Below are 26,020 nucleotides of genomic sequence, written 5' to 3'. Positions count from 1 at the left end.
ATTTTCAATTCTAATTTTTAAATTGAATTTGTTTCTTTATCGTTTTGTCTGCAATCAGTTTTCTTAGTTTTGTTGTATTCCTGTTAATTTTCTTTTTTTTTGCCCCTGAGTTCTGTTCCTCTTCATTCAGTTCTCCTTCCTCGTTTGTATGCCCCTTTCTGTCAAAACTCTGACCCTTGCTCCCACGTACCTTCTGTTCATCTATTCGCCATTCATTCCCTATGGTCTGGGGACGGTGGGTGCTGGTTAAATACACACAGATCTCAAACAGTGTTTGCAATTTTCTGATGGCAGATTTTGGTGGCGCATGAACATAACTCCTGAAAAGTCAAATTAAAATGCGGATCTGACTACACTTAGTTCTTCAGGCTATGTTAAATCCCAGTTGATGTATATGATGTAGTGTTCTCTCCAAACAACAAGAGAGTATCTTGCAGATGTATTTGGAGATGGAGGCATGACATTTCGGTTTATTGTAGCTCCATCAGCCTGTAGCATGTCCCCACGCAGTGAGTTCCTGATTTCAACTGTGTTTCCATAGATGGAGAGAAGAAGCAAATCGCTTTGCAGCGATGGTCTCCCTAGATTATTTACGCACTTGCTAGCAGCCAGCTAAACATGACGATTGCCAGAAGCTGGAAAAGATGCAAAACACGGGTAGACTAATGAGGGAAAGGAAATAATAAATTACAAAAACAAAATCTGTCGCAAATTCTATGTTTTGTTTTCACTTGGGCAAGGTTTAAGGGCTGGTGCAGCATTCCAGAGCTACTTGATCTAATTAAAAATGGAGTAGTTTCATCTGAATGGTGCAGAGGATCTTTTCTGCCCAAGAACGTTGATATAGTGGGCTTGATAGGTATATTGTCGTAAAGAAGGAGAAGAGGCTGGTCTAGGAGCTTAAAGGGATAGGTGACTCCCAGTCGTAGAAGATATTAACCGAGACACCAGAGGCAATTTTATCCTGACTTGCTGATGGGAAACTCATGGTTCAGGTGGAAAGCTGATTTTTACACCCCACCCCATGTGAGAAATTTTAATCTATCCTGCCATTTAGGAAACTGATGGGATTGGGTGCAATGCAATTACACCCCTTCCCCCATCCTCGGATTTTATTGTCCATTGAAGTCGACGAATAATTTTTAGCGGGATTTTTTTTTTATTCATTCATGGGATGTGGGCGTCGCAGGCCAGGCCAGCATTTATTGCCCATCCCTAATTGCCCTTGAGCTGAGTGGTTTGCTGGGCCATTTCAAGGGCATGTAAAGGTTAACCACATTGCTGTGGATCTGGAGTCACATGTAGGCCAGACCAGGTAAGGACAGCAGATTTCTTTCCCTAAAGGACTTTAGTGAACCAGATGGGTTTTTACAACAATCGACAATGGTTTCATGGCCATCATTAGACTAGCTTTAAATTCCAGATTTATTAATTGAATTCAAATTCCACCTTCTGCTGTGGTGGGATTCGAACCCATGTTCCCAGAGCAATACCTGGGTTTCTGGGTTACTAGTCCAGTGACAATACCAGTACGCCACCGTTCCATCTTTCCATGTGTTCTACCACATTAGACGTTCATACAACCTAATTTTACCATATTAAAATACCACTGATGTGGATGTCAGTGACTATTCCACAAAGGCCTCATGCTGTACCAGTCTTCATATGCAATTATTTAGTTTTTGATGCAGCACCATTTGTCTCACCCATGGTTATCCAATGGGAATGGCCTTATTTGAGGTGTTTGGCAAAAGAGGAGGGCCAACAGAGGAATGCTGAACAGATCAGGGTACAGGAGAGGTGAAATGTGTACGCCTGCTGGTGCTGGACATGTGCTTCTGAGACACAACTGAACATAACCTGTTTTGTCAGACAAAAATGCTTGCAGAGGATTGTAATTGCAAAGAAAGGTAGGATAGCAGATCTGAAGGAATATATACATATATGAATGTCTTAATAACTTATTGGATGCTTCCTCAGAAATGCTGAAATCACAGTGTATAATGCTTTCAGTGACACTGCATGAAGGAAGGCATGCAAGAGTGACCAATAGCTAGAATACCTCGACTGACCACGTCTCTTGAGATCTACCAGTGATATCTGCAGTCCCGACGCAACTAACAAAGACAATGTGAGCTGTCATCTCAGTGTTCGGGGGTCTGTTGCAGAACTGTGTTACATACTGCACGGATACTTGCAGCTACCATGCAGCACAGGATTGACTCCTCCAGCGACTGTCTTGGTCAACTGCAGCCAGCAACTTGCTTTCAGCTCCATGCAGGCATGCTGTATAGCTGACCATTAGGGATGGTGCTGTAGAGCAGCACGAAAGACAACTCTTCATGCAACCACCTCACATAGAGTCACCTTCACTCCAGCGATCATCAAACAGAGAGTTGGTGCTGTATGACTTGGTTACTTGCCTGCCAACTTTGGACTCTGAAATGAGATTCCCTTTTGTTTCATGTTTTGCTGATCAGTTAATATCCTTTCTCCCTTAAAGTTTGATAATGGATGCCAACAGACTGAACTTTTCCAAAGGCTGTAAGATTCCCCTGTTCTATCTCTTTATGTCTCTGCATTACTTTAAATTTCAACTATCTACAATTTTTCATTCCAGCTTCTAGTGTGCTTTCTGCACACAACCAAATCTATACCAGAGTTGCCTTTAATTGTGAGAATGAGCTGACCATGAAAAAGTGTGAATAGCCACAAAATCCTTGAAGACATTGACACTTTGTTTACTCGTTGATTCTATTTGAGCTTGTTGTTTCATTTGCATGTTTGAGGGACAGCCTGTGTTCTAAAAGCCTGGTACATTCAGAGTTTGATCTGCCAATCGGATGTTCTTAACCATTGCTGAGCCGCTGTCCACAAGTTTAACTGCTTTCACAAACTTTTTGATATTTCTACCAGCTAATTGGCTTGTTTGATTGATTTAAGATGCTTAAAAAAAAGTCATTATGAGTAATTTGTTGTTGCTTGGCTGCTTGTTTTTCATTTCTGCTCACCAAATCTGATTTCTCGGGAGCACATGTTTTAAAACATCCAACCCATCAATTTCATAAGAGGACCATAAATTGCTACAATAACTAGATATATCTCACGTTCAATAAAGAATAATGGAGAATGCACATTATTCTTGAAAAATGTAGAATCTTGCACCTTAATTTCCAGAGACTGCAAAATCATTTAGATTGCTTGGAAAACCAGTCATTTAAAATATCAAGTCAGTGTCAAGCAAATATCGGCACAGTTCTGAAATGTCTTCCTTTGCATTCATAAGAGGCACAGAATGATTTGAAAGAAAGAAAAGGGTCCGCTGTGGCTCAGTGGGTAGCGCTCTTGCCTCTGAGTCGGCAGGTTGCGGATTAAGTCCCACTTCAGATACCTGAATGCAAACGTCTAGGCAGACACTCCAGTGCAATACCCAGGGTGTGCTGCAGTAGCGGAGGGGCCACATTTGGATGAGACGTTAAACTGCAGACCCCACCTGCTCTGTCACTTGGACGCAAAAGATCCCATGACACTATTTTGATGTCCTGGCCAATATTTACCCCTCAATCAACATCACTAAAACAACAGATTATCAGGTCATTATCATGTTGTGGGAGCATGCTGTGCACAAATTGGCTGCCATGTTTCCAACATTACAATGGTGACTACTCTTAAATGGCTGTAAAGTGCTTTGGAGGCATCCTGAGGTTATGAAAGGCTCTACGTAAATGCAAATCTTTCTTTATGAAATAGATATGGGCTGCAAAGAAATTTTTCAACGCTGGTAAACAGTAGTTTAGAATTGCATTTTGATTGCAGAACAGATAATTAACCGCACCATAAGCTGAGATTTAAAGAAGTTGTAATGACTACAAAAAATGCACACAGGTTGTGGTGTGTTAATGCTAAATTGCTGAAACTAGAAGCAGTGCAGGAGAGCTGGAAAGGGATGAAAAGCAGTGAGGAAAAACAACAAAATCAGAGACCATATGAAAAAAGATAAGATGGCAAGTAGTTTCTGACTTACTATTGTTGGTGCTTCTGTGAACTGTTGGAATGGAAGAGACACAGTGGGGTAACATTCAGCTGGTGGTATTGGATCAGCCATCCATTATACACCCAACCTAATTTCATTTAAAGAAAATCAGGCAGGGTATATAACACACAGCCAATCCAATACTGCCGAACGTTGAAAGTTATCCCCACTATCTCAGTTCACGCTGTTCATAAGCACAACTTGGGCTTTTTAATACTGAGCAAAATAGTCAGTCCTAGAATGAAAATGCTCTTGGCAAAAACAAGTTAGCAAGCCAAACCAAGTTCACAAATATAAACAGAAAATGCTGGAAACACTCAGCAGGTCTGGCAGCATCTGTGGAGAGAGGAACAGAGTTAACATTTCAGGCCATTGACCTTTCATCATAACTGGGAAAAGGTAGAAATATAATAGGTTTTGAGCAAGTGAAAGGGGGGAGGGTGGGAAAAAGATAAAAGGGAAGGTATGTGATAGGGTGGAGGGCAGGAGAGATTAAATGACAAAAGGTTGCATGGTGCAAGGCCAAAGGGAGTGGTAATGGAATAAGTTTTTAAAAAAACAAAATGTGTGTCTAAAGGAAGTGTGAATGGCAGGATCCTGAATAGCTGCCGTCCGAAAGAAAATAAGAGGGGGGGAGAAAAAAACCAGCATAGAGAAACTAAAGAAAATGGATTTGGAGGTTATAATCTAACGTTGTTGAACTCAGTGTTGAGTCCAGGAGGCTGTAAAGTGCCCACACCAAAGATGAGGTGCTGTTCCTTGAGCTTGTGTCGAGCATCAAGCCAAGTTCAGAAAGGTTGAGCCTGTGTTTGTGGAACCTTTCATGTCTTCCAATCCTTTAGTGCTCAGTTGGTTCACCCAGTGAACAGCTGAGTCATTTACACCAGAAAGGTTCCCAACATGATTCCTCATCTGAGCTGAGTTATGGAATCATAAAATGGCTACAGCACAGAAGGAGGCCATTTGGCCTGTTGAGTCCATGCCAGCTCTCTGCGAGAGCAATTTAGCTAGTTTTAATAATAATTTATATATATATTGTCCCAATAATATATATAAATACATAATAAATAATATTCCCAGTTCCTCCAATTCGCTAACACTTTCAGTATCTGCAGTATTTTGCCTTTCTATCCAAATCTATCTCAATTCGGTCCACTTGTTCCCCATTATTTGCTCCTCTAGTTTTATACAGCTTCAGTTTTATCCGCAGTTACAAATCATTGATAAACACTAAATATTGTAATGGTCCCATCGCTGACAGCTAATCACTTTCTGCATTTCTAATGCAGCTCCAAGTAACACAAGAGTTTAAGCAGTGCTGGGGTGAGATAGGAAGGCATTTGTCCAATCTTGGCTGGGATGTCAAGTGCGCTGCAATTAGTTTTACTGTCTTTGTGCAAGAGAGGCAATTGTTGACACTATCCAGTGATCCTTGCTGGGAGTGCTACTTATGTTTGTTGTTAATTGAAGGTGGAATCAGACATAACTATGATGCCCCCCACAGTTCAGTAATTTGCCATTCACACAAACATATAGCTAGGGTGGGTTGGTCAGTCAAAGAGCTGCAATTACATTGTGGCAACACCCAAATCCAAGCCATTATCACATTGCTATTTGTGGTACTTGCTGTGTGCAAATTGGCTATCACTTTTGCCTGCATACCAACTTCAAAAGTAATTCATTTGCTGTTGAGCACTTTAGGATCTCTGGAGGACTTGTAAAGTGCTACATAAATATAAATTCTTCCTTTACTTACCGATTGGACCATTATTCTATTTTGAGCAACAAATATAACGTGGGATTTTAAATTGGAAAAGTTTAAATAATAGCTTCATTTTTATAATTAACCTTTGTGGCTTACTGTGTAACAACGAAGTCAAAAAAAAAAATGTGACCTGCTCACATGGGTACCGTGCCATGGAGCCCCACGATTTCAAACACGGCAGCTCGTTTACATGGCCATGGTGCCCAGCCCCCACGATGACGTGGAGGGCGCGGTCAGTGGTGACTGGTGCCAATGTGCAGGCGCCGTTGCCATTTTTAAAGGGCATACAGTCCTTAATGGAAATTTAAAAATTAAAGGGCCAGGTCAGTTGAATCACCAAAAAGCAGAAATAAATTACCTTTGAATTCATTTCCCACCCTTTCAATGGCATCTCAAAACATTCCTGCCCTTCCTCCCCCAGAATTCATTTATTAAGAATTTGAACCCCCCCCTCAAAGTTCAGCACCTTTGGCCTTCACCCCTTCCCATCAACCCCACCCCCCCCCCCCCACCCCCTGGACCAATCCGCAGCAATGTTATCCCGCTCCCACCTCCCGTACAGGGAAACAATCATCCCTCCCCCCCCCCCCAAAACAGGTGTCGAGCCACATTTCCCCGAACGGCCACCCAAATGAAGATCGGTGCGGCGATTAAGGAGGCAACGGGACCCTCATTAAATCAGGTACCTAAATTAATTAACATATTGAAATGGGGTCCCATCGCCAAGAGGTGGGGCGGCCACACGAGGCCTCGATGCCACCGCCGAGATCGGCACGGGGTCTGCCGCCGTCGGGGTTGGTGACGGGCCTCCGCTGCACCGATCTTCATTGTCCCCCTGTCAACGTTCACAACAGCAGAGGAGCCTTGAAATCCTTGTATTCATGCAGCAACTTTAACATAATAAAATGTCCCGAGGTGCTTCACAGAGGCATTATAAAAGAATATGACACTGGGCCACGTAAGGAGATATTTGGTCAGATGACCAAAAGCCTGGAGAAAGTGGTAGGTTTTAAGGAGCGTCTTAAAGGAAGAAAGCGAGATGGAGAGGTTTAGGGAGGGAATTCCAGAGCTTAGGTCGTCGCCAGCTGAAGGCACAGCCACCAATGGTGAGTGATTAAAATCAGGGCTGCTCAAGAGGCTGGAGTAAGATGAGTGTAGGTATCTCGGAGAGGGTGTGGGTCTGGAGGAGAGTACAGAGATAGGGAGGGGCAAGGTCATGGAGTGATTTGAAAACGAGCATGAAAATTTTAAAATTGAGGTGCTGCTTAACACAAGCCAACGTAGGTCAGCGAGCACAGGGGTGATGGGTGAACGGGATTTGGTGCGAGTTAGGAACATGGGCAGCAGAGATTTGGATGACTTCAAGTTTACGGAGGGTGGAACGTGGGAGACCAGCCAGGAGTGCGCTAAAATAGTTAAGACTGGAGGCAATAAAGGCGTGGATGAGGGTTTCAGCAGCAGGAACGCTAAGACAGGGGCAGAGTTTGGCGATGCTACGGAAGTGGAAATAGGCTGGCTTAGTGACGGCGTGGATCTTTGGCTGAAAGATCATCGCGGGGTCAAATATGACACCGAGGTTACAAACCGTCTTGTTTAGTCCCAGACAGTTGCCAAGGAGAGGGGGTGGAGTCAGTGGCTAGGGAGCTGAGTTTGTGGCAGGGACCGAGGGCAATGGCTTCGGTCTTTGCAATATTTTATTGGAGGAGATTTCTGCTCATCCATTACTGGATGTCAGACAAGCAGTCTGACAATTTAGAGATAGTGGAGGGTTCAAGATGAGATGATGGTGAGCTCGAGCTGGGTATGGCCAGTGTACATGTCGAAACTGATGTGTTTTCGCACGATGTTGCTGAGAGGCAGCATGGAGATGAGAAATAGGAGGGGGTCAATGGTGGATCCATGGGGGACAGCAGATTTAACGCTGGGGGAATGGGAAGAGAAGCCATTGGTGGCAGTTCTCCGGCTACGATTAGATGGATAAGAATGGAACCAGGCAAGTGCAGTCCCACCCATTGAATGTCAGTGGAGAGGTGTTGGACAAGAATGATGTGATCAACTGATGCAAAAGCTGCAGACAGGTTGAGACGTACGCTGAGGGCTAGTTTGCCTTTGTCACTGTCACTAGGGAAGTTACAGAGCAGCTTTTTCAGAAGAATGGGAAAGATTTCCCTGCCTGCCTTCACAACTGGGCACATTGTATACAGAAAAAATATTGAGAAAATGTAAGTTCATGAAAGCAATAGCAATCTACAAAATTATGCTGCTTTTAGCTGTTTATTAGTATGGGGATTAAAATATAATCACGATGTATTTCTGTAACTTATTTCGGTACTTGTTGAATTCTAATGGAGTAATTGGCTATTATATATTTGTAGTTGATGAGCTGTGCGGTGAGACCTTAGATTCGGTCATGGGGAAGTAGAGAACTGGGGAGCTTTTTCTCAGTTATACTGTAATTGTCTAGTATCCCAGGGTTACGCCCTGCTGCTAGCAATTTGATCTTTATCACATATCAGGACAGACATTTCAGATGCTGGCTTAAAGCAGGGAGATATGTTGATATTGCACGTTTTTTTATATAGGAAGTGATTAAGTTGGCATCCATTACAGTGAAGTAGAAGAGACTTGTTTTGAACTTGAGAGAGGCCAGAGAAATTTACACTCTCACCACCAGTTTCAAGAGTTGAACAGCCAAGAGGTGAAAATTACATTTTATTTAAAAATTTACTGTAAGTGAAAATAGTCCACAGCGCATGTTGTTGCTGTCGATATTACTGCCTACACTCTTACTTTGTCACTATGCTGAACATTTTAATTTTGTGATCATTTTCTATTTCTTTACTGATTTTTCAGCCCTTAATGAGCCTCCTCAGAATGCTGTGGCTCACACTGAGGTACAGTTTCACAGGAAGTAATATCCTTCTGGCCTTTTGCACAACTGGTGTTTCACGTTTGAAGAGGGAGAGTGAACACTGGTGATTTATCTGCCTGTGTTTGATATCATCACAAAGCCTGTCATCAACTCTTTCTGCTCCCAACATCCAGGCGTGCAATTCTGGCAAGGATCACTGACTTGTGGTTGGGAGGAGAAACACTGAGGAGTAGTTCTTCTAGAAAAACATCCCAAACACAGCAGCCAGTTGGTGCACAGCAAGATCTCACAAACAGAAATAAAATAAATTACCAGATGATCTATTTTGCTGGTGTTGACTGAGGGATAAATATTGACCAGGACACCTCCCATCTTTTCTTGGAATCCATAGCAGTATTCATTTAGATCCACCTGAAAGGGCAGGTGGTGCCTTGGTTTACCATCTCGCCTGAAAGAGGGCACCTCCCCGGATACTACACTAAAGTGTTTGCTGATGTTAAGAGCTTAAGCTTCTGGAGCAAAACCTGAACCTTCTGACTTAGAGGGAAGAATGCTACCATTAAGCTACATTTGACACCAAGAATTGGAATATAGTATACTTTGACAGAAGAATAACAAAGTGCATTTCTGACTGAAAAGGACAAAGTATAAAAAGAGAGATGCTGATATGAGTGTGAGAAGGGACACAGTACACAGTATCCTTCTTATGTTATTGTAATTTGTCAGAAAATCTTGATGTTAAATAGACCTTAAAACTCCTTCACGGTAAAATTGTGCTTGCCATAACAAAATTTCACATCAGAAAATTCGTGGTATTTTGAATTGGCTATGCAAGTATTATAGTGACAGTTTGAAGTGAGTGGACAGCACGTACTCCTAGTTTACTGTGTACAATAGACAGTCCATTCAGCTTGAAGTTTCTGCTTTTTCATCAGAACAAGACATGACAAAAATTGTGGAATATGCGTTGCTAATTGAGAGTGAAATATTGCTGCTAGGGCTGAGAAATAGTTTGCAGTGCAACATTAGATATATACTAGACATTGTTTGTGTTTTTTGGTATGATAATAGGAGCAGAGATTAGTGCAGTGGGCAGTTAGCTATTAGCTGTTTGGGTGTACACAGATCAGCTGAATGGCTGAAAAGCAACTACATCAAACAAGTAGTCTACGCATGGAGTAAAAATTGAACAGTTTGGAATATTCTTCACAAAGCATCTGAGCTTTTCATGTGACATTGGGCTAGTACATACAAGAGCTGCTCACTATCGAGACAAGACCACTAAAAAGATCTGTGTTAGAGATCTGAAGAGAAGCAAGGATTGCAAAGCAGTCGCTGCTTGGAGACACTTGGATTGTGAGTCGCACCGGATATTTTCTCTTTACCTGTGATATTGATAGTAAAGGGTGATTGTCATCATTGCCATTCACTTCCAGTTGTGATTATCAATAACTGATGGCATGGTGTAATTTGCTTTATAGCATAATTTTATTTCAAGGCATCATTCTATTGCAAAAAGGATGTGTGACTATCCTGAGTTCCTTCGCTTCTTTGGAAAATGAAAAATTGGGGGGGGCGGTGGTGAAGGGTTGGTACGATTGCAAGAATACGATAAGCTGACTGAGGTAAACCAGATGTTTGGGGAGTGGTGAGTACAGCTCGCAACTACATTCTCACTTTATGGCACCTCTGCATACCTTGTACTCAGGAATAGCTGGGTTTGATGTCTTATGCCAGTAATGCTCAATGCAGTTGCTTCTCCGACCACAGTCATGAGATAATAGCTTTCTAGGCTTTAATTATTTATCAAACAGATTCCCGTTGTGCTAGCCTTCTTTGTGTTTACTTCCTGATGACATTAGCGATTACTAAGAAAAGATATGAAATGAAGACGCTGACAGTGTAACAGCTGTTTCTGACTCCCTAGGTGCGTTGTTGCAGCCATCCATCTTTGCTTAGTCTTTTTTTCACAGCTGGATAGAGCATTCATTAAGAGAGACTGTTCCCAAAATAAGTTCAGAACAAATTGTATCACTCTTTATTTGTGAATGTGATGCCTGATTTGAAAGACTTTTGGACAGTTTATATTGCAGCCAGATCTCCTGCAAATTGATTTTATTCTATTTGAATTTCTAGCACTGCGGTACAGCTATTCTCCATTTAATTTCAAACTGAATACAAATATGTAAATGCTAATACAGTTTTTTAAAAAAACACTTGTATTTGCACTGTACGATTTCATATCACAATTCATGTTATCACAACCAACTTACTAGTTGACCTGTCAAGCATAGCCTCGAGTCTGAAGCACGGTTGTAATTTTTGACTGCTGAAATGGAGTTGTGTTTCACAGTGTCTTCCCCTTTCAGCCACTGCTGAGGGTTTTCCTCTCTGTGGTCAGAGAACGAGTTTGAATTTAAATTGTGGTTTAACACGTCATTAGGATATTCCAAAGCACTTGACTGCCAATGTATTACTTTTGAAGTGTAATCTAGATTATTATGTAGGCAAATGCAGCAGTCATTTTGCATATACCAAGGCAGGCTTAATATCTCATTTAAAAGATGCCATTTCTGAAAAGGTACTATGCTGATGTGCCAGCATAGATTATGTGCTCGATTTGGTAAAGAACCTACAGCCTTCTGACTCGGACTACTATTAAACTGAAACTTAAGTGATATAATTAGGCACATTTTGAAGTCAATGAAAGTTAATTGCTGAGTGATGTTTTGTTGGATTGGCAGCAGTTTTAAAGCCAGGTTATCAGATCTGCAAAATCAGCAAGCACTCATTCCCTCACTTATACTTTTAATATTTTGAAGTGTGATGGACCTGTATTAGATGCAAATGTATTTTATGTACTATATCGCACATTTCAAATCGTAGATTACAGTAACAGGAGAAGCTGCAAAATATTTGTTCATAAGTGCAGTCTTTCATTGGTCAGCGGTTAGTTTGATTGCCCCCTCCCTAAACTTCTCCACACCTTTCCCTCTCCTCCTCAAATGCATTACTTAAAGCTTACCTCTTTGATCAAGCTTTTGGTTACCTGTTCTGGTATCAGTGTCAAATTTTGTTTGATAATCTTTGTGTGAAGCACCTTGGGAAGTTTTACTTTGTTAAAGGTGCTATGTAAATGCAAATTGTTTTTGTGCAAACTTTCTTCAAAAGAATGACAACTGGTATGAAATTTTGAATAACTGCCATCGTTGTCTGGTACTGTGCTTCAGCAAGATTCGGCACCTGAGAAAAACTGAGAAAGCAAAAATAATATCTAGAACCTGAAATTCTGTGATTTTATTCTGAGGCAAATGTGATGTGCTATCCAAGGCCCCAAACACTCCTTTCAAGTGAAGCAGCGATTTACTTGCATTTCTTTCAATGTAGTTATACTGTATTCGCTGCTCACAATGTGGTCTCCTCTACATTGGGGAGACCAAACGCAGACTGGGCGACTGCTTTGCGGAACACCTCCGCTCAGTCCGAAAGCAAGACCCCGAGCTTCCGGTTGCTTGCCATTTCAACACTTCCCCCCTCCTCTCAGGTCAACATTTCTGTCTTTGGCCTGCCCCAGTGTTTCAGTGAACATCAATGCAAGCTCAAGGAGCAGCACCTGATCTTTCGATTAGGCACTCTATAGCCTTGCGGACTGAACATTGAGTTCCATAACTTCAGAGCACGAGTGGCCTTTTTTTAAAACAATATTTTATTTTTCAACCACGTGCCTGCTTTTCATGTAGTCAGAGCTACTCATTATTCTGCTAATAACACTCTCTCTGGACTAATGCTTTGTCTTTCACCAGAAGCATTAACACACTCTTTGCCTTTGTCCCAGGACAGCTTTGTTATTTAATCTCTCCTGCCCTATCAAACAACTTCCCCTTTGTTCTCTCCCCCACCCCCTCCCCTTCACTTGCTTAAAACCTGATTCTTTTCTAACCTTTGCCAGTTCTGATGAAAGGTCACAGACCTGAAACATTAACTTTGCTACTCTCTCCACAGATGCGCCAGACCTGCTGAGTATTTCCAGCACTTTTTGTTTTTATTTCAGATTTCCAGCATCTGCAGTATTTTGCTTTTATTATAGTGATGTGGTTCCACTTTGTTGTAGAATTTTAGAGTGTAAATTAGGAACATGAGAGTTAAACCTGTTTTAAAATAAATGCACACAATAAATTCCAATGGAATTGGGTTCAGGCAGAAGATGTGCCTGTCTCCATTGTGGTGCTCATTTATAAATGATAGGATAATGAGGTCAAAACCTGCTGTCCCAGAAATTTTACCATTTACAGCAGACTTAAACCTGCAGAAAAGAGGGGCAAGTGTGTGATCTGTCAAGCCAGGAAGTGGCTGAATTTGGAGGCTTTGACTGTCCACAAACTTTGTTTGAAACATCAGCCTTGACTGAAGGAATTAGAAAAATATTTCCTCAGCTGCTAAGAAATGATTCTGCAAACTGTCTCTTTTTCCGTCTGTACAATTGCAGTTTCGATCTCAGTGTATGGGAGACTTTCAGACACAAACTTCTACAACAACAGCAACAACTCCAGCTTGTATTTATATAGCACCTTTTAATGTAGTAAAACATCCCAAAGCGTTTGAGGGGCATTCAGCAGAGGACGCATTTCAGTAGCGCATTATGATCTGGAATGCACTGCCTGAAAAGGTGGTGGAAGCAGGTCCAATAATAACTTGCAAAAAGTAATTGGATAAATACTTGAAGGACTTTGGAGAAAGGACAGGGGAATGAGACTAATTGGATAGCGCGTTCAAAGAGACAGCACAGGCACAATGGGCTCCATGCTGTATAATTCTATGATTTCGTCTCCGGCAGGGCAATCCTTTGCTTTTCAGCCTTCTGTCATGGAGTCCTTACTATAAGGTTCACTGGGCATTTCATATGTCCTTATAATGGAGGCATAAAGGAGCAGAAGGAAAAGAGAATGAGTGAGGCATGCAGGATAAGCTAACGCCAAAGGACCCACAGTATATTTTATATTGTAACTATTTTTAAAGTTTCCCAGAAATAATAGTTTGTTGAATGCTATCCAGAGAAATAATCGCACATCTGACAAATATTGAACAGTCATTAAAAATTGCTTGGAGTTTTTTTCACACGATAGCTGGTGCTACTTATGTCTCTGAGTCAAACCACAAATTCCTGAATCCTGTAGGTTGTTCTTTAGCTATCTACGATTCATACATTAACTACCTCAGTTGCATTCAATATTGCTCGGAAATTGATAATGGGAAGCTGACATCAGCAGGCATCAAGACTGACTAGTGGTCACGTGTCACTATGCAGAGGTGTACCCTGTCAAAAACCAATCCATTTTTTAAAGTACAAATATATCCACAAAAAAAAAGAACCAGAAGAATTTTTATCAGTGATGGCCTGTGACTGTTAGCCCTATTTGTGTCATTCTGTATTTTTCTTCTGTACGTCTGTACAATTGCAGTTTCCATCTCAGTTGCATGTACGGGAGACTTTCAGAAACAAACCTCTACAACAACTTGCATTTATATAGCGCCTTTAACGTAGTGCAACATCCCAAAGTGCTTCACAGAGGTGTTATCAAACAAGATTTGACAGCGTGCCACATGATGTTAGGACAGGTGACCGAAAGCTTGGTGAAGGAGGTAGGTTTTAAGGAGCTTCTTAAAGGAGGAGACAGATAGACAGAGGAATTTAGTGAGGGAATTAGAATTTCGGGCCCAGGCAGCAGACGGTATGGCCACCAATGGTGGAGCGAAGGAAAGCGTATCAGAGGCCAGAATTGGAGGAACACAGAGCTCGGGGTTCTAGAACTGGAGGAGATTGGATAATTAGATAGGTAGGGGTGAGGCAATGGAGGGATTACCAACACAGCACATTAACTCAAGCAATCTATCTTTTTTATGCCGTGTTTTAGTTTTCTTCCTTGACTGAAGGTGTTGACTCCCTTGCTGGGATACAGTTTCAGTTACACATCTGCTTCCCAAGTGTGGATTATTCAGCTGTGAGCCTTGAAGATGAATGTTTGCCAGCTGCTTGACTGGAAGTGCTATCATTGTTAAGTCTGATCCTGACCTCACTCAACATCCACACTTTGAGCCGGGGTTACTGTGGTCACCAGTGGTAACATTGCCAATATTCCTCTCCTTAACCCAGTGGTGCCAAAACTAATTGTAATGTCCCTAGAGCTACCCCATCGTCTAATTCAGAACAAGACTGGGGATTGAACCTGGGATTTTTCTGCACTGTGTGACTCAACCTACTCAGTGGATCAACTCGCCCAGCAATTGAGGGAACTACTTTTGCTGCTGATATGTTATTGCTTAGGTTCCCACTGCTATTATAGTTCTGTTTTTCATCACATTAAACTTGCAACCATTGCTTGCTTCCAGGTTTCTGTCAGTGTCTCTTTGTGATCAGCCAACAGGAGGTGATCAGGAATGATCTAGTCACTCATTTAGCCACTTTTCTCTCCAATCCTATGAGGACAAGCAAATCTTTTACTTTCTGCCTCCCACTGATGACTAACCAAGATAGGGAATTTAATGTTTAGGGTCTAAGGACGGAAATCAGCATTTTTCCTATCCATGGTGTAGCTCATGATACATCAGTGCATTGGTCTATTACATTCTCTTTTATGTATACTGTAACAGCAGAGCTTCACTTTGCATTACTTACATTGAAATCAGTTTTCTGGTCAATTGTTTAGCATAGTTACAGTACAAGTGATATGTAATATTTAGACAGCTGTGTATATGTCAATCAAGAAAACTATCAAAAGCTGGCCATTAGCTTCATAAAAGCTGGCAGGGCCTGAAAAAAAACTGTCTTTTCAAATGGCTGTGAATATAAGTCTGTGACGTGAAAATAAGGGCGGAATTTAATGGGCCCCCGGGAGATGGGCTAAGAGGCGTGGGGGGCCCTATAGAATTGCAACAGAAGGTGGGGGTGGGGGGGATGTGGAGGGCTGCTCGCTTTCCCTTCACATTGCAATTAAGTCAGGTTCAGGAAAGGCCGAGGATGGCCATGCTCGGAGGTTGCAAAGTAAAACTGTGGACTTGGTGGCGGGGGTGGAAGGGGGTAGGGTGGGATCCTCCTCCATAGGCAATCGGTGGCCCACAGAGGACCACTGGCGGCAAAGGCCGTGCCTCCATTAATCCCTCCCCCCCCCCCCCCCCCCAACCAAAAAAATGACCCACTCTTTCCCCCCTCCCCCCGACTGGGGACTGCCGGATTGGCTCTGGCAACCTAGGCCCAACCATCTTCAGCTGCTTCATCAATGACCTTCCTTCACTCATAAGGTCAGAAGTGGGGATGTTCGCTGATGATTGCACAATGTTCAGCACCATTCGTGACTCCTCAGATACTGAAGGCAGTCCGTGTAGAAATGCAGAAAGATCTGGACAATATCCAGGCTTGGCTGATAAGTGGCAAGTAACATTTGTGCCACACAAGTGCCAGGCAATGACCATCTCTGACAAGAGAGAATCTAACCATCTCCCCTTGACATTCAATGGCATTACGATCACTGAATCCCCCACTACCAACAGCCTAGGAGTTACCATTGACCAGAAACTGATCTGGAGTAGCCATATAAATACCGTGGCTACAAAAGCAGGTCAGAGGCTAGGAATCCTGTGGTGAGTAACTCACCACCTGACTCCCCAAAGCCTGTCCACCATCTATAAGGCACAAGTCAGGAGTGTGATGGAATACTCTCCACTTGCCTGGGTGCAGCTGCAACAACACTCAAGAAGCTCGATACCATCCAGGACGAAGCAGCCCATTTAATTGGCACCCCATCCACAAATATTCATACCCTCCACCACCGACGCACAGTGGCAGCAGTGTGCACCATCTACAAAATACACTGCAGCAACGCACCAAGGCTCCTTAGACAGTACCTTCCAAACCCACGACCTCTACCAACTAGAAGGTCAAGGGCAGCAAATGGTTGGGAACAACACCACCTGCAAGTTGTGTACCTACCTCACATGGACTGCAGCTGTTCAAGAACACAGCTCATGACCACCTTCTCGAGGGCAATTAGGGATGGGCAACAAGTGCTGGCCTAGCCAGCGACGCCCACATCCCATGAATGAATTAAAAAAATACCCGCCTCACTTACCTTGGGTCTGGGCTCCAGAGCTGGTGTAGTACCAGCAGTGGCCACCGCTCTCGACACTGTGAATAATACTGAGCTGCCAGCCCTCTGGCCAGCAGCTCTTGGGGGTGGTATCTCTCTCCTTAAAGGGACGGGGACCTCCGCGCTGGACAGCTAATTGCCTGAGCGATGTTGAATTGCGCTGGGGCACAGGGGATGGGGGTGGGTGGTGTGTGCAAGGGTGCTCTAAATGGCCGAAGCAGAATTTCCCTCACCTGGTGTCAGGACCCCTACTGGCTTCACTAAAATCAGCCCTGAATCCTTACACTGAAAGTGTAGTGGACATGGTTTGTAATTTAAGATGTAGTTTCCCCAACATTATTTCATCTGCATTTGGTGAAATGAAAACCTAAGTACAAGACAGCTGAATTTAGATTCAAGTATTGAAGGCATAAGATTTATTTTCTGGAAAGGGTAGGAGGTAATATTTGATGCATTTTCCCTTTTGGAATCTGCAATGGACATGCACATTGTACTTTTTTCATCTGAACAAGGAGGAACTTATGCTTGATTTTATTGAAAAACTGCTCTCTTTGGCACTCGGGAATGAATTATTCTTTCTATTTTTCTTTCTCCCAGTAGCAGCAGATAATCTATTAGTAGGAGAAAAAGGATTTAATTAATTTTCCTTTTAGAGAAAAAAAATTACCTAAAAGAGAGTGAGGGATTTGAAGCTGATCTTGTCGACAGCAGAATCATTGCAGTCTGGGTTGTAGGCAGCAAACTTAGAATTGTACCCAGTCTTTCCAAATTATTAATGATTTATTGCCGGTCTTGCTAACAAATAATTGGCAGTTTTCAGATTGCAAATTGTTACTATGAGGGTTGCAAGAGATACCGAGAGGGTCGCATTATTTGACCATTCTCAGACTAATGTTATGATGTATCCAGAAAATTGGTGATAGCATTGATATAATATGATTATTTAAAATGAAGACTGAAGCTGATTTGTTGAATGTTCTTCATTTTTTTTCAGATTTCTGAACAACAATGGCTAAAGCATATGAGTTTATGTGGCAGAAGCCTGTTCCGTCTTTTATGCAAGAAGGGGCTGTTTTTGACAGATATGAAGAGGTAAGTGACATATTAAAAATAAGTGATTTTTTCCAACTTAATTAGATTCCATTTCCTACTCCATCTTTCGACAACAACCATCACAAGCAGCAGAAGCATAATTTCCTTCTGATGTTTTTTGCCTTGTGATAGCACAAAGCTTGCCGGCTGCATTCTCTCCACAGTGTTACAGCAACTCATTGAAATTGCCCATGTAGATGCGAAAGAAAAGTGCCAACACAGTATTTTTATGCTTTGAATTGAGATTTGTTCAAATCAGAAGCTTCATTGTACTGCTGCCCCAGTTACCTGACCAGAATCAAACCTAATCTAATGGTATAGCAATGTGTCAGTTGTTCGTGTCTGACAGAGTGGGAAGATTACTACCTCTGTTGCTCGGTGTAGCAAAATCATAAACCTGTCCTTTATATACACACTTATGATTTCATTACACCTAGCACGTAAGGGAAATCTGCCCTGCATGTTACTTGGAGGTAAAGTAATGTTAAATGAGACTGTACGCCTGGGAGATTTATTTTTGGAGCCAGCCCTGCTGGAGCAGTCATACAGAAGTCAAAACTGAAATTTATTACCAGCTAATTTGCATAATATTCATTGAACTTGTGATTCTGCTTTGCTAGGAAGACTGATGTGCACCTTGAAAGGTTCTGGGACGACATCCATGCCAGTGGAATGGGTGTGCTGAAGTAACACTGGTGCAGAGCAAATGGGAAAATGGTTACCTAACTTCTTTAGAGGGGCTGGATCTTGCAGTGGGGGTGATTTCACCTGTCATTAACTGGACAATAAGGGGCTTAGAATGGTGTTGGCAACCTTATCTCTCTGTTAATGCCAGCAATGTGGTGGGCTCTGTTTTGAAAGAGGTCTCGCACCAAAACGACTGCCTGCTTCAGGCGATAGACCCCTTTTAATGTGGAAATCAGGACGCCAGTTGTCTATTTAAATCAGAACTAGCCCGAGCCTGCACCCAGCTTTGTGAATTATTTTTGTTGGACACAGAGGAGCAGGAGTACTCCTCCTGGACACACTCAAATAATCTAGGCTGCTGCCCTGGGACACCCAACCCTATGTGATTGTGCCCCCTGCCACCTAGCTGCCCCTGTTCAGTCTCGAGGCCTCCAACCAGCAATCTGTATTGGGATGTCTGCGTCGCAACCTGCGGCTCACCTGCTAAAGGCAAAATCGAACCCCGTGTTTTCAAGGGTAATTATTAGGTACAAACTTTGTTGCTTAAGTCATCCTTTAATTTATTGGCGTTGATGCACCACAATCATACATGAACAACAAAGGTGAGACTTAATGTTAAATTTATATGCTTTATTCTGGTGGAAGGTTGAGGTGCTGAGTGAATTTCCATCCGTTAGCCAGCTCAAAACCGAGTGGAAAAGAGGGCAAAATTAGCCTGGATCTCCTTGCCCATAAGTCTGCCGCTGGCTGTTCCTTCCTTTGCTGTCACATTCAAATGCCTGGGGGCACGAGATTGGGGTTCCTGGCCCCTTCCCCTCCGAACCACCCCTGTTCTGGCCATTCTTCAGGAACGCCATATGAACAGTTTACAAACTCAGACGGGAATACAATGAGACAAGTTAACAATAAGCCTCAAGGCACAACATTTAGAACTGCAACCAAAGAGCTTTACTGTGAAGATGAGGGGAATGAGGAAGTGGCAAACTTGCATAGCAAGTCAGAAATCACAATGAATGGGAAACCTGCAGAGAGGAGGAAACAAAATAGATTCCAACAGCAAAAGGAAGCCTAATATCTAATTCTAATCAGGAATTCAACATCACCACCACCCTCATGGGTAAAATGAAGGAAAAGCTATCATGGCCACAGGAAGGTTGCGTTGGAGAGATTACTTGATTGGCTATCTTCCATATTCTCTGTATTCAGTGAGGGATGCAGGAATTGTAGCAACCTGTTGCCCAAAGGGCTGGAATACATTGACAAATCATAAAAAGATTAATCGCATGTCCCATGCTGGATTTCTGTTGATAACCCCAACACGCAGAAAGTGAACCAGGTCAACTGCAAGGCCTGCGATCAATTCGACTTTGTTTTGTATGACCGCTGACATTTTTGGGATTGATATTTTTGGGATTCATGGACATGTCTGTAAAATGACTTTGCCACGTCCCCTCCTGTATAGTCTGAAAGTTTGGATCACCAGTGTTGCGGACAGCCTGATGTATGGCAGGTCCTATACAACATCTTCAGTTGCTCCTCACTCAAACAATTGCATGCGAAAAAGCTGTCTTTTGGTCTCCCACTTTTTGTCTATAACGCTAAAATTGGTTCTTCATATCACGTGAAAACCAAAACATAGCAAAGCTGTGAAATCAGCTTATATTTAGAAAAATTCAGGTGAAAATGTCTACCGAATCAGTAATTTTATAGAACCTGTTCTCTAGACCACTACATTAGAGAGAAATTTGGTTTTGTAAAGGAGCAAAAGATTGAACTGTTTCATCCTTCAATAGATGGGACATGCATGAAAGGCCCATCTCATAGAATGACTTTGAATAGACAGCATGCAAACAGGGCATTCGGTCCAACAAGCCCATACTGCTGTTTATACTCCACTCGAGCCTCCTCCAATCCGTTCTCATCTAACTCCATCAGCATAGCCCTCCGTTCCCTTCTCCCTCATATGCTTATCTATCTTTCCCTTAAATGGATCTATACTATTCACCTTAATACAGTCTGTGGCAGTGAGCTCTACATTCTCACCACTCTCAGGGAATCCAGAAGAAACTTCTTTACCCAATTTGATTTCTTGATGACTATCTTATATTGATGGCCTCTAGTTTTGCTCTTTCCCACAAGTGAAAACATTTTCTCTGCGTCTACTCTGTCAAAACCTTTCATAATTTTATAGCCCTCTATTGGGTCACCAAGGGAAAAGAGATCCAGCCTGTTCATCCTTTCCTGATACGATTTTGTGATGTTTAGAATAAAAGCCCCGTGATGACATTAAGAGTCATCCTTTTTCCAGGGAGCAGAAAGGCTCTACAGAACGTTGAATTGATTATAGACGTCATGCTGTACTCATAAAGCTGCCCTGTGACAGGGCAGTATCAGAGTGGTGTTAGTGCACTCGTGCTTTCCACAAGTTGCAAATGAGAAGCTGGTATAGATGAACAGTGAACATGATCCATCTGTACCTAAAAAAAAAAAGAAAGAAAGAAAAATAAGGGAAAGCAGAGGGCCACCAGTCCAGTTTAGATCTGCTATGCTCCTTAGTAACTGGATAGTGTTGTGTTTTCCTTGAAACAGAGGAGGCTGAGGAGTGACTTAGTTGAGGTGTGCAAAATTATGAGGGGCCTAGATAGAGTAGACAGGAAGGACCTGTTTCCCATAGTGGAGTGGTCCATTACCAGTGCTCAAATTTAAGGTGAATGGTAGAAGGATTAGAGGGGACATGAGGAGAATCTTTTTCACCCAGAGGGTGGTGGGTGTCTGGAATTCACTGCTTGGATCGGTGGTGGAGGCAGAAATCCTCAACTCATTTAAAAGGCACCTGGACATGCACCTGAAGTGTTGTAACCTGCAAGACTACGGACCAGGTGCTGGAAGGTGGGATTAGATTGGGCGGCTAGTTTTTTCAGCCGGCGCAGACGCGATGGGCTGAACGGCCTCTTTCTGTGCCATAACTTTTCTCTGGTTCTATGGTTCTTCAGCAACATGGGAGGTTTCATCCTACAAATTGTTAGAACAACTTAAAGATAATACAAGGGTGCCTGTCATTTCTGATGGGCAATGCTTTCAGAGATAATGGTCTGTAAAAGTCAATTTCAGCATATGTACTTGAGAGCATTTGAAATAGATAAAATTAACCAGGTTAAAATCTTCAATTTCAAAACAGCAATTTTTCTTAAAAGCACTAACAGGGAGGAGCCCAATCCATGTTGTTATGGACTTCTTGAACATTGAAGGTAAACTGGCATTACAGTGACGGCAGAGATCAGGAGTAATCTGCATCTCTGAACCGCAGAAACCATTGCCTCGATCATTAGCCCCCATGATGGGAAGGAGGAGGATGGGGGTGGAAGGGGGGGTGATCTTAAACCCTCAAAATAAAATGAAACGCATCCCCATTTTTACGGCAGTGGGTCTCGTCGCGTGCGAGTGTCCTGTCTTGGAGGCCGAGACACTTCATTAGCATAATTAAATCAGGCTCCCACAGTGCAGTTGAGTACCTGATTTAAATTTAATAGCTATGACTGCGTTTCCCAGGGCTCGGGAAACCCAGCAGTGAAATGGAGGTGGGCGATGCTGTCTTTTAGTAGCATTCCTTGCAGAGCAGAAGGGTCCCCTGCCCCCAGCCCTTCAAACAGCCTCCTTGCCTCCTTTTTGCCAGTGACCCCTAGAGTCCCCAACCATGCTCCCCTGCTCCCCATAAATATCAGAGCTCATGCACTTCTTTTCTTCTTTGGCCTCCTTGTCTCGGGAGACGAGCGCCTGGAGGTGGTCAGTGGTTTGTGGAGCAGCGCCTGGAGTGGCTATAAAGGTCAATACTAGAGTGACAAACTCTTCCACAGGTGCTGCAGAAAAAATTGGGTGTTGGGGCTGTTACACAGTTGGCTCTCCCCTTGCGCTTCTGTCTTTTTTCCTGCCAACTGCTAAGTCTCTTCGACTCGCCACACTTTAGCCCCGCCTTTCTGGCTGCCCACCAGCTCTGGCGATCGCTGGCAACTGACTCCCACGACTTGTGATCAATGTTACAGGACTTCATGGCGCATTTGCAGACGTCTTTAAAGCGGAGGCATGGACAGCCAGTAGGTCTGATACCAGTGGCGAGCTCGCTGTACAATGTGTCCTTGGGGATCCTGCCATCTTCCATGTGGCTCACATGGCCAAGCCATAGTCCAGTGAAAAGTACACAATCAGGAAATCGCTGTAAGAGCCTCCAATTTATTATCAATTGTATGCTGATAGGTGGCCAAATCCTTACACACAGTCTAAAGCACATGATATAGGTGGGGAGCTAACCTCGCTTGATTATAAAAGGAAGCTTTAGTCAGATAATTTAGATGTTGTACTTTCTAACCCAGAAGAGAATCTCATTCATTAGTAGATAAATGTTTAGAAAGGAAAATTAAAGGTTATGGGTAAAGTGCAGGAGGATGGGACTAGGATGATAACTCTTCCAGAGGAAGGGCAAAGGTGCAGTGAGCTGAATTTTTTTTTTCTTCCCTGGAAAATTCTGTGATTCTACACTTAACTGGCCTCATGAAGAGTATCAGAAACCTGATGAGTCCAATTACGTTAATTGTCAGATTCTAATCTTCAAATCCATTCCTACAATTAAATTTGGGAAGCAAGAGCCGACTTCTTATTAAAGTAAAAACTGGATTGTTTTCCCCTAACGAAGGACTTAAAAAAACAAAAATCATTTGCAGGATGAGGGCGTCACCAGCAAGACCAGCATTTATTGCCCAGCTCTACTTGCCCTTGAGAAGGTGATGGTGAGCTGCCTTCTTGAACCGCTGCCATCCTTGTGGATTGTAGCTTTTTTTGGGTAGCAGTTTTTTTGATACAACTGACTGGCTTGCTCAGCCATTTCAGAGGGCAGTTGAGTCAACCACATTGCTGTGGGTCTGGAGTCACATGTAGGTCAGACCAGGTAAGGATGGCAGATTTCCTTCCCTAAAAGACATGAGTGAGCCAGTTGAGTTCTGATGCAAATCCAGTAGTTTCACGGTCACCATTACTGATCATACTTTTTTTTTTATATTGCATTTAACTTCCCCAACTGGCATGGTGGGACTTGAGCTCACTTATTAAACCGGGCGTCTGCATTACTTCGCCCAGTAACAATCACAATGCCGGCCGCCTTTACTCGTCATGACTGTCACAGGAGTGTAGTTCAATTCAAGAAAATACTCATTTCTGAATATCTTCCAGACACTTTGGATCCCCAAGAAGGGTAGATGGTAAAGTGTCATTTACTAGATCTTTGTGAAAGTTGGAAGCACATGCACATTAAAGTGTCCGTCGCACACAATCTGAAAACTTTATCAACCCGAATAAACAGGAACTGATGAGGAATAAACAATTCATCAATACTGGATTGAGGACAGTGTACGTGTAAATTTTGAGGTAGTCGTATCGCATTTGCACGCCATATTCTCAAAGGCACAGCTCTCATATTCCTGATGCAAAGCAGAAGTCATTTGCAGAGAGGGCGAATCGCTTCCAGAAAGCTTGTCTATCCTAGGCTTAAAGTCACAGTTTTAAAAATCTATCCGTTATAACAAAATAAGCTAAAGGAGAAGGTTTAAGATATTTTTAAAAATTGGTTTGTGGGCCTTAAATATTAAAAGGGTTATTAGGCAGATTAAACAGACTGGCAGACACTCGAATATAACAATTCTGCGTATTGACAGAAGTATGGTAACCCATAAAAGGGCAGTTTTAATGAATAAAGTTGGTGAGACCAACCCCCGCACCTTAACTTTGTCATGCGATAAGATACACAAATGACTAGTTCACCCACCCAGGACAGAGTTTCTCATGTTGCCCACAGTCAGTACAAGGCTTCTGCAGGAATATTGTCAGTGCATTCCTTTTTAAGAAGCGATAGCAGTTTAGCATTGTTCGACTTGGGAATTGAGACCTCTATATTAAGAGTTGCTAAATATAGCGAAGCCATCATGAGTCACTTAAAAGAAAAATAGAAAAAATATAATCCATAATACTCAGCCCCTTGAAGATAATATTTTAAAAAAAGCATCCAACAATTAAGGATATGACAAAGCCAAAGAGACTTATTCCCAGGACACTGCATAAGAGCTTGCAAAGCACCAGAATAGTATCAGATAAATGCATTGGAAAAACTCAATCCTGCTATACAGCAAAAATCAATGCCCTAATGAGGCACTGATTCATTATAGAGTAAATTTTTATCCACTCTTCTTGGCTCAGAGCTTTGTGTGTGCACTCGAATTCCCAATATAGCCTCCCAGAGCACAAAGCACTCTGCCGGAAGCACTAATGATGGAAATTTATTCCTATATTAATGCTGCATAATACCAATTAATCAGATGATAATTCATTATTAAAACGTGCTTTCTTTTTTTCAGCTAGAGTAGAGTAGAGAGGGGGAAAATTGGATAGCCCCCCAAAATTCGCCATTGACCCACACCAGTTGCTTCTAATGCAGCCAGCACTAGATGCAGTGTTTGTGACTACATTACCTCAGCAGGCAGCCCCGGTTCGTGTGAGGCTAGCACCACTTAAAGCCGGCCTGCAGCTCTTAGAATATAGACACTGATGTAATGTGGAAATTTAGTATCCAGTTTATGCACAGCAAGCTCCCACAAACTGTATTGTGATAATGACCAGATAATCTGTTTTTGTGATGTTGATTGAGGGATAAATATTGCCCATGCTATTGGGGGTAACTCGCAAGTTGTTCTTCAGAACTTTTACATCTGCCTGAGGAGGTCAGTTAGGGCCTAGGTTTGATGTCTCATCTGTAAGCCAGCACCCCTGACAGTGCATCACACCCTCAGTACTGCACTGAATGCAAGCATTAATTTTTGTGCTCATTTCCTGGAGTGGGACTTGAACCCACAACCTTCTGATTCAGTGGGGAGAATGCTACCAACTGAGCCATAACTAACCTGAAAGTACTTGATGATCCTCTTAACTAGTGCTGGGGGAGGCTCTTCCTGCTGCTGAACATCTGTTCAGCTGTGCAGGGTTAAGACCGGGCATCAGCTGGAGGGTTGAGGTCAAAAATGGCACCACTAGAGTCAAAGTAATGTCAGAAGCTGATGGACTTCATGATCCACTTACTCAGCATTCTTCCAGCGCCCAACTTACTGGCCTCCTCAAAATAGTGTCTAGCTTGGCCTGGACCACAAGTGCACAGTGTGGCAGCCATTTTTGACACGAAAGAGCACCCGTAGCTTCTAAACTGAGGACGCGATGCAACTGATTTTGCGGCAGTAAACTTTAGTGCAGGGGGAAGATATGCTGCAAGAGTCATTCGCGTTGAACATGCCAGTGCCATAAATGTGAAAGAGGGTTGGGGCTCAGCTTGCCCAACCCACAGCTGAGAAGGATAAAGTGTGGGATTTGCTGCTCCTGTCCAGTACCAGGATGGGGGC

At 42.8% G+C, this 26,020-nt stretch overlaps 1 protein-coding gene across 9 annotated transcripts in view; it reads left to right on the top strand.

Moving 5' to 3' along the window:
- The window catches only part of plcb4a (phospholipase C, beta 4a), a 466,151-nt gene that overhangs the window by 229,330 nt on the left and 210,801 nt on the right, over positions 1 to 26,020 (top strand). For all 9 annotated transcript variants that reach the window (XM_068044348.1, XM_068044344.1, XM_068044346.1 and 6 more), the window contains one exon: positions 17,806 to 17,903. In XM_068044348.1, the coding sequence (XP_067900449.1) occupies positions 17,820 to 17,903 (84 nt within the window). In that variant the 5' untranslated portion in view covers positions 17,806 to 17,819. The remainder of the gene's footprint in view (positions 1 to 17,805; positions 17,904 to 26,020) is intronic.

Source organism: Heterodontus francisci, chromosome 13 (genome assembly GCF_036365525.1).
Source record: "Heterodontus francisci isolate sHetFra1 chromosome 13, sHetFra1.hap1, whole genome shotgun sequence".
Classification (NCBI taxonomy): domain Eukaryota; kingdom Metazoa; phylum Chordata; class Chondrichthyes; order Heterodontiformes; family Heterodontidae; genus Heterodontus; species Heterodontus francisci.
Note: the sequence above shows the minus strand (reverse complement) of the source record. Positions and strands in the feature narration are given on the sequence as shown.